General features: G+C 52.1%; 1 protein-coding gene across 2 annotated transcripts in view; it reads right to left on the bottom strand.

Moving 5' to 3' along the window:
• Positions 1-16,877, bottom strand: part of PCDH19 (protocadherin 19) — a 52,467-nt gene extending 35,590 nt beyond the window's left edge. For both annotated transcript variants that reach the window (XM_021406251.1, XM_021406252.1), the window contains exons 1-2: positions 14,691-16,877; positions 11,496-11,823 (exon numbers count right to left, since the gene is read on the bottom strand). In XM_021406251.1, the coding sequence (XP_021261926.1) occupies positions 11,496-11,823; positions 14,691-16,831 (2,469 nt within the window). In that variant the 5' untranslated portion in view covers positions 16,832-16,877. The remainder of the gene's footprint in view (positions 1-11,495; positions 11,824-14,690) is intronic.

Below are 16,909 nucleotides of genomic sequence, written 5' to 3'. Positions count from 1 at the left end.
CAATGCCCCCCACAGACACTCTGCTGCAAGCTGGTACCCTGCAGGGGCACGGTAACACATACACCTCCCAGCAGGCTTTTCCCATCACCTGTGCCTGTGACTTGCAGCTGTGTCACGGATCTATGGATGCAGCTTCCAGTGAGGGCTGCACCCTTCTTTAAGTAGTGCAAGAAACAATCTGGATCTAATCAGCAGGCCTGGGGTAATGGGGCATGACTTACAGATTTGTTAAAAAACCTTTCAGAACTGTCCTTTGCCTGCCTCCTTCCATTAGGAATGAAAACAAATAACAGAGGAACCTTTTTTTCAAATGTTCCCACTGCTGGAGCTAAATAAAACTCCTTGTCATTCACCTTCTGGAGTGGCAGGTCAGAGCGGAACCTTTCGCAGGGAACAGAAGAAATCACAGATTTGTCACCGCAGAAGGAAAACCAAAAAAATCACTGCAGCCGAGTTAAAAATACAGAAGGCGTCAGCCACAGCGCAGCAGCACGGGGACACGGAGGCAAACCCCGCTGCTCCGAGGGCTCTCTGTGACAGCATCGCCATCCCCGTGCCACTCTGTGCCCACGTCACCCATCTCCCACCCGTCCCAGCGGCAGGGGAACCCGCCCCGTGTTAGGAACCAGCTGGTAAACACGGCCCGTGCATTATTACAAAGATGCCAAAACCTTACTACTTCGTGTTCCTTCCAGTTAATGTACCATAGCCGAGGATGAATTGCTATTACAAGGAACTAAAAATAAAAATGTTTCAGAGGCCGTAATTGGCTTGTCTTGTTGGGCTTTTTAAGGAGCCAAAGTACCAGTTCCAGGCTATTAGCCCTAAGGTTGTAGAAGAATAGTGTAAAATATTTCTTCATTAAAACTATACCTTCTCCATAGAGGTGTTTTTCTTTGGGATTTTTTTCCCTTTCCTTCTTCTTTTTTTTTTACTCTTTTCTTTTTAAAAGATGTGCGTTATCAAATAAGCTTTAGTTAAAAGAGGGCTTTGAAAGCCCAGAGGTGATAAAAATAGACAAGGCTCTTTGCAGCTGGAGAACCAGCCAGAGCCTTCAGCCATGGATTCAGGTCATTTTCCTACAAAGTTTACATAATGTTCCTGAGTCACATCTGTCAGCTTGGGCCATTTTTAATAACTGGCATCAAATCCTCCAGGGAAGGAGTGAGTGTGGGATGGAGACACTCACCGGCATGGGATGGGCACTCCTGGCATGGGATGGGGACTGCCACCAGCATGGCATGGAAACCACCACCAGCATGGGATAAGGACTGCTGGCATGGCACGGGGACCATCACCAGTATGGGATGGCGACTGCCACCAGCATGGGATGGGGACCACCACCAGTATGGGATGGGTACTGCTGGCATGGGACAGGGAGTGCTGGTACGGGGACAGCAAGCCCTGAGGGCAGCCGGTGACCCTCAGCTACCTGAGCCTGCTGTCTCCCAGCACCTGTATCTGCAGCTGGTGGCATTGCTAATTATAACCACAGCCTGAGAAACAACAGGAACGCAGAGCACTGCCTCCCTTCCTGGCAGCTCCCTCCCACACCGCAGGATGTCACAGTCGCAGGATCGTCTCCACATGTGCCATGCAGGGGATGTCCCTGGGATGGGAATGACTGTTTTTTTCCCACCTTTGAGGCTCTTCAGTCCTATTCCACTATTAACAGCATTGGTTACTCCCATCACTCGGGATCAGCAATGACAAATCCAAAATCATTTATTCAGCAAACACTTGTTTTGAAAGAAACAGATGCCATGCCCGAGCGAGGAGCGGGAGATCTGGCACCAGGCAGCCATCCCGATGAGGCACGAGCAAAACAGCAATAACTCACGGTCATTTCAAATGGTTTCAAACCCGGCGTTAAGCCCTGCCACTTAGAGCCTGCCCGGCGGCCGCTGGGTCACAGCACACCGTGCTGCCCTCTCCACCCACAAAAGCATTCATCTGCACAGAATTAAAACAAATAACAACATCCGTAGCAGTAACGAGGCTGACCAACGTGCCGGCAGCTCAGCAGAGGGATTACCAGGAGCCCTCGAGCCCCCTGGTTTTGGCACTTTCCCTTCCAAAGTGCCAGATGTTTACAGCTTTGGTTTTGTGATTTGAAGGCTGCTGCTGGAAGAAGACTACATCTGCTAGGTACAATTGCTATTTTTTGATAGTGTCTAGGCAATACCTTGTTAAAAAGGGCAAAACAACAGTTATTAATTACCCTAATTAACCCAATTCATAAGACACATTTGTGTAGCTGTCATGACAACTGCTTTGACTAACTTGCCAAGAATAGCTTAGCTGTCCATTCAAATAAATCCCTGATAATTACTAGTCTAGTTTACTGGGCTTCTGTGATAATAATAATTAGTGCTACCGTACAAAAGGTCGCACTAAACAGTTTATGAATGATGCATTTCGCACGGGGCTTACGCGGCTCACCCGGCACCCAGAAGCGTGCGGCCGCGGGTCCGCGTGGCGTGGGCAGCACCGGGGGGCAAAGCCACCACCATCCCAGGGAGCTGACGCAGAGGACAGCTGTCAGCACGGCGGAAATCTACGAAATCGCCCCATTTAGAATATATTCTGATTAAAAGCCACATATGGTCCTCATTGTCCACTCATTGTTACCTATCACAACAGACATCTGCATGTCAACGGGGTCTTAATCTTTAAATATCTGCTGCTCTAGCACGCTCCTCCCACTTGAACTCGATATTGCTCCTACTGATGGAGCCGCGCTGTCACCCCAGGACGAGCATCGCATCACCCTGCCCCACGCAGCGGGTCGTGGCCGCGGGCAGCGAGGCCAGGCAGGCGCTTCCGACATTGCCGTGGTGTGAAAAGCAAAGCAGCAGAAGTGACACCTCGGTTCGCAGCAAAGCTGTTCCCCCAGCAGCTCCAAATTCAGCGTGGGTTTCGTTGCCTTAACCCCAGAGTTGGCACATAGGAAGCCGCGGTCTCCAATCTGCCTTTGGGGGAGGATGGACTTCAGGTCCCAGAGGGGTTTGGATCCAGGCTGGCCACACTCATCACTCACAGCAAAACAAGAGCAGGGAAACAAGGGGTTTTGTCAGAGCAACATGGAGAAGGTGCAGAAACCTGACGCTGAGCAGCAGCTTCCCCAAGCGGAGGCTGCAGCTTGGTTCAATATGTCAGTGCCTAATGAAGGCTTCCCCTATGTCCTGCAGGGTATCATCATTCTCCTCCTAATGAGCATGTGTTAATGGCATATTAATGCTGACAACAACCAAGTGCGGAGAACAAGAGAGGAACAGGTTGGATATTGAGAAAAACTTCTCTGAAAGAGTGGTCAGACTCTGGCACAGGCTGCCCAGGGAGTGGTGGGGTCACCATCCCTGGAGGTGTTCCAGAACCATGGGGATATGGCACTGGGGATCATGGTTATGGGCACGGTGGGGGTGGGTAGATGGCTGGATCAGATGGTCTTAGAGTTCTCTTCTGACCTTCATGATTCTATGATTCTTTAACAGATTCCAAAACTCTTCCCATTTCAAACACAGGGCTTCAGCCCATGGGATCCAAAATGCCCTATTTCTCCCCAAACCAGGGACACCTGCACAGCGAGGGAGGAGCAGGACTGGAGAATTGCCCACACTGTAGGAAGAGCCACTCCCAGGGTACGCAGGTCTGGGTGCTGTGTTTGAGCCAGCTGCCACACGGATTTGATTACCAAATGTCACCAATGGTGGGTCCACGCCAGAGCACTCAGTTGAGAATCCGACCTTGGAAGCTGGGCCGGGAGCCGGCATGCTGGGTTTGCACGATGGGTTTCATACAACTTCAATGCATGGAAAAGAACACACGCTCCTCATGCTTCTCCAGTTTGTCTCCTTCATTTGTGTTCCTTTGGAAGAGCAATGTCCATGCTGCGACACCAGCCCGGTTATTTTCCAGCAGAAAGCCCAGCACACCTGAGCGCACGCACTGCTCCTGCATCATCCAGGCACAGGGCCCCCAGGCCCTATACATCACCGCAGAGCACGGACAGCTCCCAAAATACATCCGTCTGCGCACACACAGCGCTGCAGGAAGAGGCAGAGAATTCTGCAGTTGTTACACTCCCACGTGCCCACACCAGCGCTACGTTCAGATTGGCAGATCGATAATCAATGCCGCAATCAATAGCAGGGAATTTAGCTACATTATAAAAACAGTAAAATCAGCCAATAGTGAGAAATGACTATTGAGTCCTGTGTTTTCTGTACTCACTTAGTCTAATAATGGTGAATGATATTTTCCAAGTGCATTATTCAGCAATAAAAACACAGAATTATTTGATCTCTTTCTAACCTTTATGATTCTAAGCACTCCTTTTGACCCAGATTGAATGAGGCAACATCTGCAGAGCCTTTCACAAAATTGTACTCCGCGTGCACTATTGTAGGTCCGCCGCCAAAGATAAATGTTATTATTTTAAAACCATCATCCTACTAATAGATGAGCGCACGCACTGCATTAGCACAGCCTGCAGATCTCTCGCGTTGGTGAGAAAATGCCAGAGGGTTTTTGCTTAATGGAATTTTACATACCTGACTTAGTATGGGTTAATGCAATCCACCAACACAGGAATTTTAAAACCTGCCCTGTGGCATACACCTGCCGTTACAAAAGATGGTGTAATCCGACAAGCTCACATCCCTGTGAGGGCGGCACGGCATTCACCTCCGGGTCTCCAATGGGACACAGAGACAAAGAGCTCATCCACACGGCCCCAGAACACTGCTGGGATCACCCCGGCGTGCCCAGCATCGCCACCAGGGCACTGACCACTGCTCCAGCTGACACAGCCACCCCTTCTCTCCAGAACTGGTCAGGAAGCTGCACCGGGACACGACAGCGATGATCCCACAGCCTCTTCTCCATCAAACCTCCCACCAGTGCAATGCACACTGCCCAAACAGAAACATCCCAAAACACAGCCGGGGCCACCAATGGGCTCGGTGTCACTTTGCTGAACGCTGGGGATGCTCCTGGGGATGGTGAGAGGGACCCCAGGATGGGGTCTGTGCTCACCGCCGCACACCCGCTCACTGCCAATGCCAAGCACACTCTAATTTAAATTACAATTACTCTTATAGGTACACAGATTACAACTATTTATGCTACAAATAAGACCATCCTGTACTTTAATTAACAGAAAATGATTGGAACTCAACTATAGCCTCTGCTGGGAACAATATCTGATCATTTATTTAAGTGAGGCTGTGCACAGCCCCATATACAACCTGGCCAGGCAGCAGGAGCAGGTACAGTTGCTGGCACTGTTATGTATTTATATTTACATATGTATCTATATGTAAAACTCAGAGGGCAGCAGCAATATCTCCAGGAAAAGGCAGGCAGGGAGAAAGGGAGGGCCAGAGGATGGAAAAGCACTTTTGCAACTGGGATGCTCCATTGTATTCAAAACACTCCATCCCAAAGTGATGCTGACAACGTAATATGCCAGGAATCAGGACAGGTTGTGCTGCAATTTTTTGGGTGACAGTCAGGGGCAAAGGGAATCGTAAAACCTACGACAGTGCCGAGCAGCATCACCTGCCCCTCAGTGAAGCAGGGGAGCTCTCAGCAACTTCCTACTCTTCAGCTCTGGAAGGGCAAAGCAGGCAGCACTGGAGTGAATTCCCAAACAGCACCATGTTGGCTGGCCACAGGACAAACCAGAATAATAACAACCCTACGGCACCAGGGTGGGAAGGGATGCAGCCCTGCGGGATGACCCTCCGGGGGCAAAGCCCATCTCCACTCCATCCTCAGCCCATTGAACATCCGGCTAAAAGCAGGAGAAAGGGACCAGAAGGGCACCTGGCTGAGGGCTTCTGACCCCAAGCCTTGAGGAGGGCTCCAGGAGAAAAACACGGCCCTCCAAGGAGCCTGGTGTAAGGTTACTCAAAGGAGATGTGCACTAGGCCCTAAATATTCCTTTGCATGCAGGTGCTTTATGCAAAACAAATTACAGAAGGAAGCCACAGGGTTCATGTTGTTCGATACAACAAGAGCTAATTTGGAAATTACTATACAAAAGGCTATAAATAGTGCACAAGACCATCCTTTGGACATAATTTTTAAAAAGCTTACAGTAAGTCTTTCCTAATTTAAGGGAAAAGCCTTATCTACCATGTGTAAATACACTCACGGGAGGTTTTTTTTGTAGACTTGACAAGTAAGAATTATGCATCAGATCCAAAATTCCTAACAGCAAAGCAAGATGGGCTGCTTCACTATTGGTAAAAGTGAACCATAAATCGCCACCAAAGAGTATGAAAATAAATTATATATATATATATATATATCATTATATAAAATCATACAATATCCCGAGTTGGAAGGGACCCGTAAGGATCATCAAGTCCAACCGTTGGCTCTACACAGGAGCACCCAAAAATCAGACCACATGACTGAGACTGTATACAATCATTTACATAACTGTATACAGTATACAACCCTAAACACTTCATATACTTATATAAATACATATAAATTCATATACTTCTATAAATACATTGGACCAAGACAATCTTTAAGGTCCTTTCCAATCCCAGCCAATCTGCGTATAGCAAGCATAAGGTGCATTGTACATGACATATAATGTATATAGTCTATAGGATGCTATATGTAACGATACAATCACTTCCATTCTGAGCACACTACAGGCATCAGAGAAGAGGAGGGTGGCTTCCCCCCACAGCTGCCAGCATCACATCATGCCCTGACCCCCATTTCCCCACGGATCCCAGCAGCAAATGCCGCCGGTGCCCCCACGGCACCAGCACAGGAGCTGTCCGGTGCTGAACCCAACACTCGCTGGATCCAACGCCTGCCAAAGGGCCGGTGCGGTGGGCAAGAGCCACTGCTCACCATCAATGGGAGCTGGAGCACTTATCTCAGTCGCAAGGCATTCAAATGAACTTTTCAACCAGACAGCTCAAAGCGATCACATTACAAGATACAATTGAGTTCGGCTGACCTCAGAACGGAACAGACCTCAGAATGGAACAGACCGTTGCTCACGTCCACGATGCTGTCCCCCAATGACAAGGAAGCACCCGATGACACAACGCCGTACGGAAACAAGCCCACCAAGGCACGCGCTGTGCTCACAGTCCCACAACCTCTCCCACCCTGACACCTTCCCAGCGCCACCACCAGCCTCCAGGCGCTCACAGGGATGCAGTGGGGAAAGCACGAGTGCCATCAGCCACCCAGCACCACCCGCAAGGTTCTGCAGAGCCATCCTACGGCTTCTCAGTGAAACCCATGTAGCTCCTGGCCACCTCCAGCAGCAGAGAGGGGCAGCAGAGCTGGCAGCCCGTGGAGCAGCCAGGCTGCCATTAGCAGCCAGATGGAGATGCTCACGCGCAAGAAGGCGGCGGTGCTAATTAGAGACGTGACCCATGCCTGCACATCTCGATGCAGCACAGAGAGAAAAAAGTGCTGAGTTACAGTGACCTCCCAAGGAGAAAACAAGACTGGCAACGCTTTCTGCGAAGGCACTCTTCCGACTAGTTGAACATCATTGCTGATAATGCTTTAATTATTATCTCTGCTTAAAATAAGCCTTATTTCAACAGTCTGGCATGTCTCAGCGCTGCAAACTTTCTCCGGCTTGGAAATTATCTCCTTTTTTTCCTGCTCTATACACAGTATTACTGAGAAGCAAGCCAAATCCCTTCCAATTATGTATCATGACGTTTCCCCAGTGTTACAGTAAAGCAAGGCCCTTCACTCCTAAATGGCACGGTTTATAACAAATTGTCTGTTATACCAGACAGAAACTGATTTCCTCAAACCGAGCATATTAAAGTGAGTACATTCATTCTGGTTGTAACACACAAAATGTGATTATAACAGACACATTTGGGGCTTTTTAAGGCTAGCGGAGAAGAGGAGGATAAGCTGGAGGGGAAGAAAGAATTGACAAGTAGAGAAATGACAGAGAAAGAGGAACAGCCACGCTCATTTCCTTCCTTACAAAACAAAAACCTTTGTGTGTTGTAGAAATGTGCTTTCGTTAACACCGCGAGATAGCCAGAGCAGAAAGCGCCTTCGCTGCCTGAAACGAAAATTGCTCCATTGTGCTAAGAAAACCATTTCCTATGGCAAGCGGAGCACTTTCCAGGTAGTAAAAAGCCTATCTGTAACCACTGGGACCTTATCCCACAACTGTTGCTCGCTCCAATAATCCCTGCTGCTACGGGAACCCCTCTGAAATCAGTGTGAGTGAGGATTATGCCAGAGTGTGGCAGGGCAGGGACTAGGGCAGGATGACCACTAACACAGCTGTTCCCCATCCTACCCCCAGTACTGGGGTGCCCGTGCCCAGTGCCACTGGTCATTGACCTTAAGGGGTCAATGACTGCTCCGTGGTGACCTGCTCCATTGGGGTGGCATTGGGCCAATGTCATCCAGTCCAGGGGTGATGTCCCATCCGTGGTGTGGCATTTCCCAAAGCCACGTTCCCTGGAACAACAATGGGGTGCCTGGCAGCCGTGGGAACACAGGCATAGCCATTGCACACACGCGGTGTGTGCAATTTTGGCTTTTAAAGCCAAAATTCGGGCACGCAAGTGTTACCCAAGGGTGGCTGCTCTGCATGCAAATCATGTCCCAGGGATCCTAAAACACTCTGCATTCAGACTGGTTTCCACACGGCCCCAATGCAACACGCATTTTTATCAAGGAAGCTGCCTAATGGTTCCTATAACTTTAGGTTCCTCATCTCCCGGTACAATGCCCAACAATCTACACACACCACCTGACCACGCACCCACTGGGCTCCCCTCCAATGTCCCCATGCTCAGCAAGCAACAAAGCCCTGGGCTCCAGCACAGACTGGCAGTGCCCTCTCCACCCCCCACTGCAAACCGAGCCTAGGGCAGATGGGAACACTTGGTGCCACCACCACACCATGCACAGCCCAGCGGAGGAATCCCATTAGCACCGGCACAACCGTGGCCCCACGCATCCCAATCCTGAGGCTGCTGGAGCCAATGAGCCTTGCGCAGCAGGCCAGCAGCACGGCACCATGCAGTGCTCCCGCTCAGAGGCAACCGCTCACCACCAACACCAGCATCATATGCTAAGTGACACTGCAGCGACATGTTTACCTCCGTGCTTTATCTCTCATCAAGCAGCGCGTTGCCTTCCATCGGTGCAGGAGGAGAAGTGACTCTGAGGTGGAGCGTCAGCGCTATCTCCGTGACACTGACACCTATTAAAGGCTCCCGGGGGACGTGGCAGCAGCCTCGTCACTGCACGCCCCGCCAGGCGGCCCCACCACGTGACCCCAATGTGCTGAGGGGAGAGCTCATTGCTCCGGGAACACCGCGCTCGGGCCGGGTTTGTGTTTGTTCGATCGGCCTCACCTGGAGGTGTACCGACAGCAATCTGCACAGGGGTATAATTACAGCCCATAGCAACCACTGGCAAAATGACAGACTGCAGTGGGGACAGGCAGCAGTGCTCTGTGCAAGGAGAGGGGTTTGGGCAGTGGGATCACGGGAAGGGGCTGGAGGAGGGCATGTGATTGTGGAGCACCTGAGCAGAGCACAGAGAAGCTGGGGAGCCTCTGCAGGCAGCACCTGGCATGGGGTGATGCACTACAACCTGACACTGAGGTGATGCGCAACAACTTGAGATGCTGAAGATGAACAGCACGACACGGGGGCAATGTACAGTCTGACACAGGGATGATGCATAACCTGAGATAAGGAAGATGCACAACGTGACGTGGTGATGCACAACCTGGCCCCGGGGGTGACGTTCAACAACCTCACTTGGTGGTGACACACAACCTGACACGAGGGTGATGCACAACAAGCTGATATCGGGGTGGTAACACAACGGCCACATCTCCCTTCGGGAGTCACCGTGTGTGGCAGACGGGAGGTGGCTGTGATCACTGCTGGCTCCTGACGCTGCTCCGGCACCAGGCAGCTGCCTCACGCACCCACCAGCACCAGTGGGATAATTGCCCTTGTAACAGCCAGAAACGTACCGTGGGGGATCCCTTCCAAAAAAAAAAAAAAAAAACATTCCTACCCTGAAACAAACATCCAAGCAGCCTCCAGCTGGGATTTCTCTGACCCTGCCCTTCTGTACTGCAGCATCCCAAGGGAAAGAGCCCATGGCCTCACAGGAGGCAGCTCCACACTCATCCATGGCCGGGGAACCACTCTGGGGTTCAATGGAGCCCCATGAGAGCACCCAGCAGGAGCAAGCCAGGCTCTGAGCAGGGCTGGGAGTCTCCCACTGCCCACTCACCAAGTTGCTGACACTCCAGGGCAGCAAAGCGTAGTGCTTCTCACCAGAGACAAATTCATTTCTCCAGGCCATGTACCAGCACTTAGCAATGCATCCTGTCTCACAAGGGCTGGGGAGAAGGAAGGGCAAGGCTCTATGACTTGCATCCACAAGCACTGGATCTATGCTCAGGTGCTAAAATACTGGGGGTCAGGGTGTGCTTCACCACTACATGCAATCATCGAATCGTTAAGGTTGGAAAAATCACTAAGGCCCCCAAGTCCAACCCCAACCCACCCCCATCACACCCATAACCGTGTCCCTCAGTGCCACATCCCTGCAGTTCTGGAACACCTCCAGGGACGGGGACTTCACCACCTCCCTGGGCAGCCTGTGCCAGTGCCTTGCTGCTCTTTCTGATAAATTGTACAGGATCGAGCCCACCAGCACCAAGTGCTTCCAGCAGCCCTGCTGGCTCACAGCAGGCCAGGCTCTGTTCTTCACAGCACAAGTCTGAATCTGAAGCAGCTCCACAGTCTCCAGGAGCATCACTTTGCATTTACACCGGCACCGCAAGTGCAGAACAGCACTAACCATAAATATTTTAGGTGCTTTTTCAGCTTTGTTATTCCGTTCAAAGCAGGAAACATGACAAACCTTTGATTGCTGTGCTTAATACTAAACAATAATTCAAAGAGAGACAAACAAGCAACACTAAATGACACCTGTGATGTATGGGAAAGCCAATGAATTAGGAGAACCTGATGAGGACAGCGTGGAGCACAGGAGCACCTTCACTGGGTACCACCCATTGGCAGCACGCCAATGCATGCTGCATCCCCAGTGGGATGTGGGATAAGCAATAGCCCCAAAAAGGCTTTAAGGACCTCGTGAAAACTCCCGTTACTCTAACAAACACCTCTTCCTTGGAGTCAACACGCTCAAAGTCCAATTACAAAGCACACAGAGCCATGCCACGCCACGCCGGCATCCCCCAACTGGGCGCTGCTGCTGGTGGGAGAAACACCCACCTATGAACATGTGCCACGACCACGCGGAACCCACAAGAAGCGGTTCATCATTGCCCACCTCTCCCAACAGAGATGGACGTGAGCGCCCAGCCAAGCCCCTGCTCCATGCCCACCACCCATCACCCTACAGCCCACACACCCAGCACACGGAACCACGGACGCATCAGCTCAGCCTGGCGGTACCCAGGCAGGACTCACCTCGGGCAGCGGCATCCCGTTGATGATGAGGTCGGGCTGCTGGGGGCTCTGCCCCGTGAAGGTGTGATGGTAGATGTGGTTGGAGCCAGCGTTGCGGCTGTTCTGGCTCTCCACGTTGAGGAAGGTGCTGTCAGAGCGGCGGCAGCCCAGCGGCAGGGTCTGCTGGTGGTAGTCGAAGTAGTTGAGGGACGAGGTGAGGGAGGAGCAGCTGACAACGTTCATTTTATCCGTCTCCTCCACGTCGCGCGGAACCAGGCGGATATCGTTCTTGCTGATTTTCTTCTTCTTGCTTGATTTCTTCTGATGCCCATAGGAGTACTCCGCGATTCTGGGGGAGGGAAGAAAAAGGAAGAGCTGAGAGCATCCCGAACTCTGCCCCTGAAAGGAGCACTCGGAGACCCGCTGGGCTCAGCCCCATCTCAGCGCAGGATTCGGTCACGGGCATTACGTCACGTTCAGGCTCTTGCGGCACAGAACAGCCTGGAACCGATTTTCCTACGTAAAACGTTTTCGGGTCAGACACGAAAAGTGAAGGGGAAATGCCCCTGCTTTTTTCTAGTGTTTCTAATTGCTGATATTTAGTGACTGGGAGTAAAGTCCAGCCTGCAGAAGAGAAAAATGGAGATGTTAAAATCCATGAACTGAAAAGGGTATCTGCATTCATTTCCATGCGTAATAAGGATTTTAAAAGTGATTTAATTTGGTCCCCATAATGAAAATTCAAAATGAATAGTGGATTTTTTCCCAGTTCATTTTCCATTGCGGTAAATAAAGCAGACCCAGGAGCAGCCCTGGCTGGCAAGCTCTATTTCTCGCACTCCAAAGGCCGTTTGTTTATTAGCGCTCGATCCAAAGCGCTCGTATTTTGGCTATCTCCTGGTAATACCTGAGCATTGCAATCTCTCCTCCAGCCATGCCTTATTCCTCACTCGTCCCCTGACACACACACACACCCCTCTGCTGGGAAAGGCTTTCGTCTTCTGGAAATCGGAGAACAACAACTGTGTTTTGCAAAGAGAAACGATCCTCCCTGACCTTTTTGTTTTGTAACTGCAAGCTTGCTTTTCTCTGCCTTTCTTCCCCGATTTTGCTTCCCACCTGCCAAAAGAATCAGCTGATGAAGTGTCTCGTTTGCCTTCTACACAACACCAGGGGGGAAAGAAGTTACCATAAAACAGCACCGAGAACGTAACGCAGGAACACCACCGCACCTCGCGCTAACTCTGCAGGCTGAGCTGGGAGGGCTGGGGCTGCTCCTTCCAACACGGCCCCACTGGGGCACACACAGCACCGGGCAGCTCAGCGCTTCCCAGGGCACACCGCAGGTTGTACCGCTGCACACCTGAAAGCCGGGAGTTTGCCCCTCTGCTTAATAGGTATTACAAAAAAAAAAAAAAACACCAAACCCAACAGCTGCAACCGAAATAATAGGATGAGTGAACAATACAGTTTATCTAGAAAGGCAAATATCGGGCAAATATTCTTGTTCCGGAAAGCTAATTGCCTGAGCATGAAAAAGCCACCAAGCCGAACAGCTCTCTCATATAACCTTATGTGCCTCGTAAATTCACACGTTTTATGAAGCCTCTCCACCAGATGTTGCAAGGAACCTCTAAAATAAAGCAATGGAAGCCCAAGTGCAGGCACGGCACAGCACGGCACGCCCGGCAACCACGAGCAGGGCCGGGCCGATCCATTGCCCCTCTCCCTCTGCAGCTGACTCCTGCTGATCAGATGCACGCCGATAGCAGCCCGCGCCTTCCCCTGAGCGCGGCAATAAATCAGAGCAAGGCAGGGATTTCTGTTGTGCCAACGATCTATACGCTGCCGAGTCGCCTAACAACGCTTGATGAAGCTTTAATTGTTTTGTTTACCTAAATGTTTAAGTTTGGCAATGTGAGATCCCAATTATTTCCCGCAGGCATTCATTTTGTTGTCCTTTCTCTATTGACCAATTATTTAATTAAACTGCACTTCATTAATCCCTAAGCCGTCACAGCGAACTCAGCGCCCATACACACGTGTGAAGCTGCGCGGGGCCCCACGACGTGATTTTTATACGTCCGGATCCTATTCGTGTTTAATGGGCCGAGCTGGCAAGAAATCTGCTGTATTAGCTCCCCATAACACAGCACAGAGCCAGCTTTATTTGCAGATGATTTTTCCCCCATCGTGCAAAAAAAGGCTTATAAATGCACTTCGTGTTGTGAAAACGGGGTGTAAAAATCCAACTTCACGGCATTATTTCTGCATAAATAAAACTTTAAGGACCACACATCCCCTCCCCCTCCCCCCCCCGCCCCCCACCGAATGGCCACAGGCAATGCCAGGTTTCAAAGGTAGAGCAAAATTAATTTCCATTCCTCCCATCTGAAATGACTCAGTGCTGAAGGAATGGAGAAGTCATGGCTATTTCACTAGTAACAGGATTAAACCATTTATGAGGCATTGCAGCTGCTCTTTTATGGCATCTGATTGATATTCATGTGTGGTTAGCATTTGTCTACTAACTTGTGTAACACAGAGAATAGTAAAAGAGAGACAATAATCGCGGGGCTGTTACATATTCAGGGGCTCGGTTCCACATCTTCCCCTTTCAGCCGGCGCTGACCTGCCCTCCTGCATTTCGGACCGCGCGCCCACATTCAGCCCGGGCAAAAGAATGCAGCGCTGCAAAAATAACTGCGGGAGCCCCCGCTCGCCACCACGGGGTCCCCATCACTTCCACCCGTCTGCGGGGACGGGAAGCTCTGGGGGAGCATTTATCCGCTCGGCCCCATTGTCGTCCGTGGTCGAGCCGCATCCACGCCACGGGCGCACAATGGCTCTTGGAGGGAAGGAAGGGCCCACGGTCCCCGCTACTGTGGACACCGCCAGGATGCCCCTCTGCGGTCCCATGGCACCCGGGTGGGGTGGTGGATCTGTCCCCGCGGCACTTCTGCTCAGCGCAGAACCCACCACCCGCTGCAACAGATTGGCAAATGCAAAATGATGCCAGCCCGCACCTCGGCGTGGGGCTCGCTCCTTCCCCCCCTGAGAAGTGCTCTAAAGCTCCTAAGGACATCTCAGAGACCTGCGGCTCGCTGCTGCTCCTAAAGCAAACCCCAGGCATACAACTGCAGAAGGAAAAATAACTGCGCTCGCAGAAATCAAAGCAGCCCCTGGCCGGTACACAGAAATAAAGATGTTCTTTACCTGCAGTTATAGGTCCTGATTTCCTTGTTATCCCTTTTGCACTTTACTGCCACGAAGATCATGGTGACAAAAAGAATGGCCGCAATAGACCCCAGGGCAATAATGAAAATCAGGGAGAGGTTAACAGATCCTATGGACTCCTGGGCATCCAAGGATGGGGACAGGTATATCAAAATCAAGGCAGAGGCCGACAGGGATGTTTTTCCATGGTCGTGAGCCACCACGATCAGCTCGTAGGCTGTCTTGGCATTCTCCCCAAAGGCTCTGGTGGTCCTTATCTCTCCATTGACCTGATCTATCTCAAAAAATCCTCTGTCTCCTTCCACCATTTCATAGGAAAGCCTGCCATTTTCACCCTCGTCATAGTCATCTGCCTTGACCACTGTCACCAAGTAGCCAACCCCTGCGTTCCGGGGGATGTACACCTCCGCGGTCCCATTGACCAGCGGTGGGGCCGTGATCACCGGGGTGTTGTCGTTGACATCCAGGACAATCACCCTGACAGTGGCATTGCTCTGTAGAGAGGGATTGCCCCCATCTTTCGCCAAGACTTTGAACTCAAAGGCCTTGGTCTGTTCATGATTGAAGGACCTCAAAGCGTAGATATCTCCAGAGTTGGGGTTGATGGAGACATAGGTGAAGACAGGCATATCCTTGACTTGGGAGGGCACGATCTGGTAGGAGACGCTGCCATTGAGGCCCAGGTCAGGGTCCCTTGCTGATACTGAGAGGAGGTAGGCCCCTGGGGTGTTGTTCTCCTGCACAATGACCTGGTAGTAGGGCTTGGAAAAGTGAGGGTGGTTGTCATTCTCATCGGTGATCTTGACAGTGAAGGACTTGGTGGCCTGCAAGGAGGGGACACCATTGTCCTTGGCCTGGATGGTGAGGTTGTACTGGTCCCTTTGCTCCCGGTCCAGCCGCCCATCCACCAGGATGGTGGAGAAGCTTTCGTACTCCTGCAGCCGGAAGGGCACGTTGCCCAGCAGCTTGCACTGCACACGCCCATTGGCCCCTGAGTCACGGTCTGAGACCCGCACCAGGGCAATGACGTACCCTGGCGGGGCGTTCTCGCTCACCTCCACCAGCTCGCTGTTGACGGAGAGAAGGTTGATGAGGGGAGGGTTGTCATTGGCATCTTGTACGCTGATGGTAACTTTGCAGTGGGCAGGGATGGAGTTAGGTCCCAAGTCCTTGGCCTGCACATCCAGCTCATATACATGTCCCTCCTCATAGTCAATGGCACCACTGACTGTGATGAGGCCGCTCTGGGGGTCGATCTGGAAGAGCTCTCGAGCCCGGTCGGAGACATAACTGTGGAAAGAGTAGAGCACCTGCCCATTGGTGCCCTCATCCGGGTCAGAGGCATTGAGGCGGATGACTGGTGTGCCCGGTGGGGCATTTTCAGGCACGCTGACAGTGTAGGCCGGCTCCTCGAAGAGCGGGTTGTTGTCATTGGAGTCGATGACGCGGATGCTAAGCTCCACTGTGCCAAAGTTGGGCGGGTCACCGCCATCCAGTGCCGTGATCACGTAACTGTAGTGGGACTGGGTCTCACGGTCCAGGCTCTTCTCCACCACCAGCTCAGCAAAGCGAGAGCCATCTCCCCGTGTCTTGGTCTCCAGCCCAAAGAGGTCGTTGGGGGTGATCTGATAGCTCTGCACTCCAAAGCTGCCCGAGTCTGGGTCGTAGGCACTCTCCAGTGGGACACGGGTGCCGGGGCTGGCTGTCTCCGAGATCTCCAGCTCGATCTGGTCAGTGGGGAAGCTGGGCGCGTTGTCGTTGAGGTCCTTGATCTCCAGCTTGATCACGCAGATCTCCATGGAGCTGGACATCACCTCCAGCGAGATGACACACTTGGGGCTCTGTCGGCACAGCAGGTCCCGGTCGATCTTCTGCTTGGTGACCAGCAGCCCAGACCCGGGGTTGATGTCCACCAGGTGGGGGGCCGAGTTGGAGACCACTCGGAAGGCGGCGGGCTGCCGGGGGTCTATCACGAAGCCGGCGTCCCGCGCGTCCTTGGCGACGTTGGCGATCACGGTGCCGGCCCGCTGCTCCTCCTCCACCGAGTACTTGAGGTTGACGAGGGCGCCGGCGCCGGCCCAAAGCAAGGCAGCCCCCAGCAGCGCCGGGAGAGCCCCCATCGCCGCACCCGCCCCCTCCGGCCGCCGCGTCGCGCCCCGACGGTCGCTCGCCTCAGGGGCCGCCCGCCCGCATGCGGG

Source organism: Numida meleagris, chromosome 8 (assembly GCF_002078875.1).
Source record: "Numida meleagris isolate 19003 breed g44 Domestic line chromosome 8, NumMel1.0, whole genome shotgun sequence".
Lineage (NCBI taxonomy): Eukaryota > Metazoa > Chordata > Aves > Galliformes > Numididae > Numida > Numida meleagris.
This window is presented reverse-complemented; position numbering and strand designations above follow the sequence as displayed.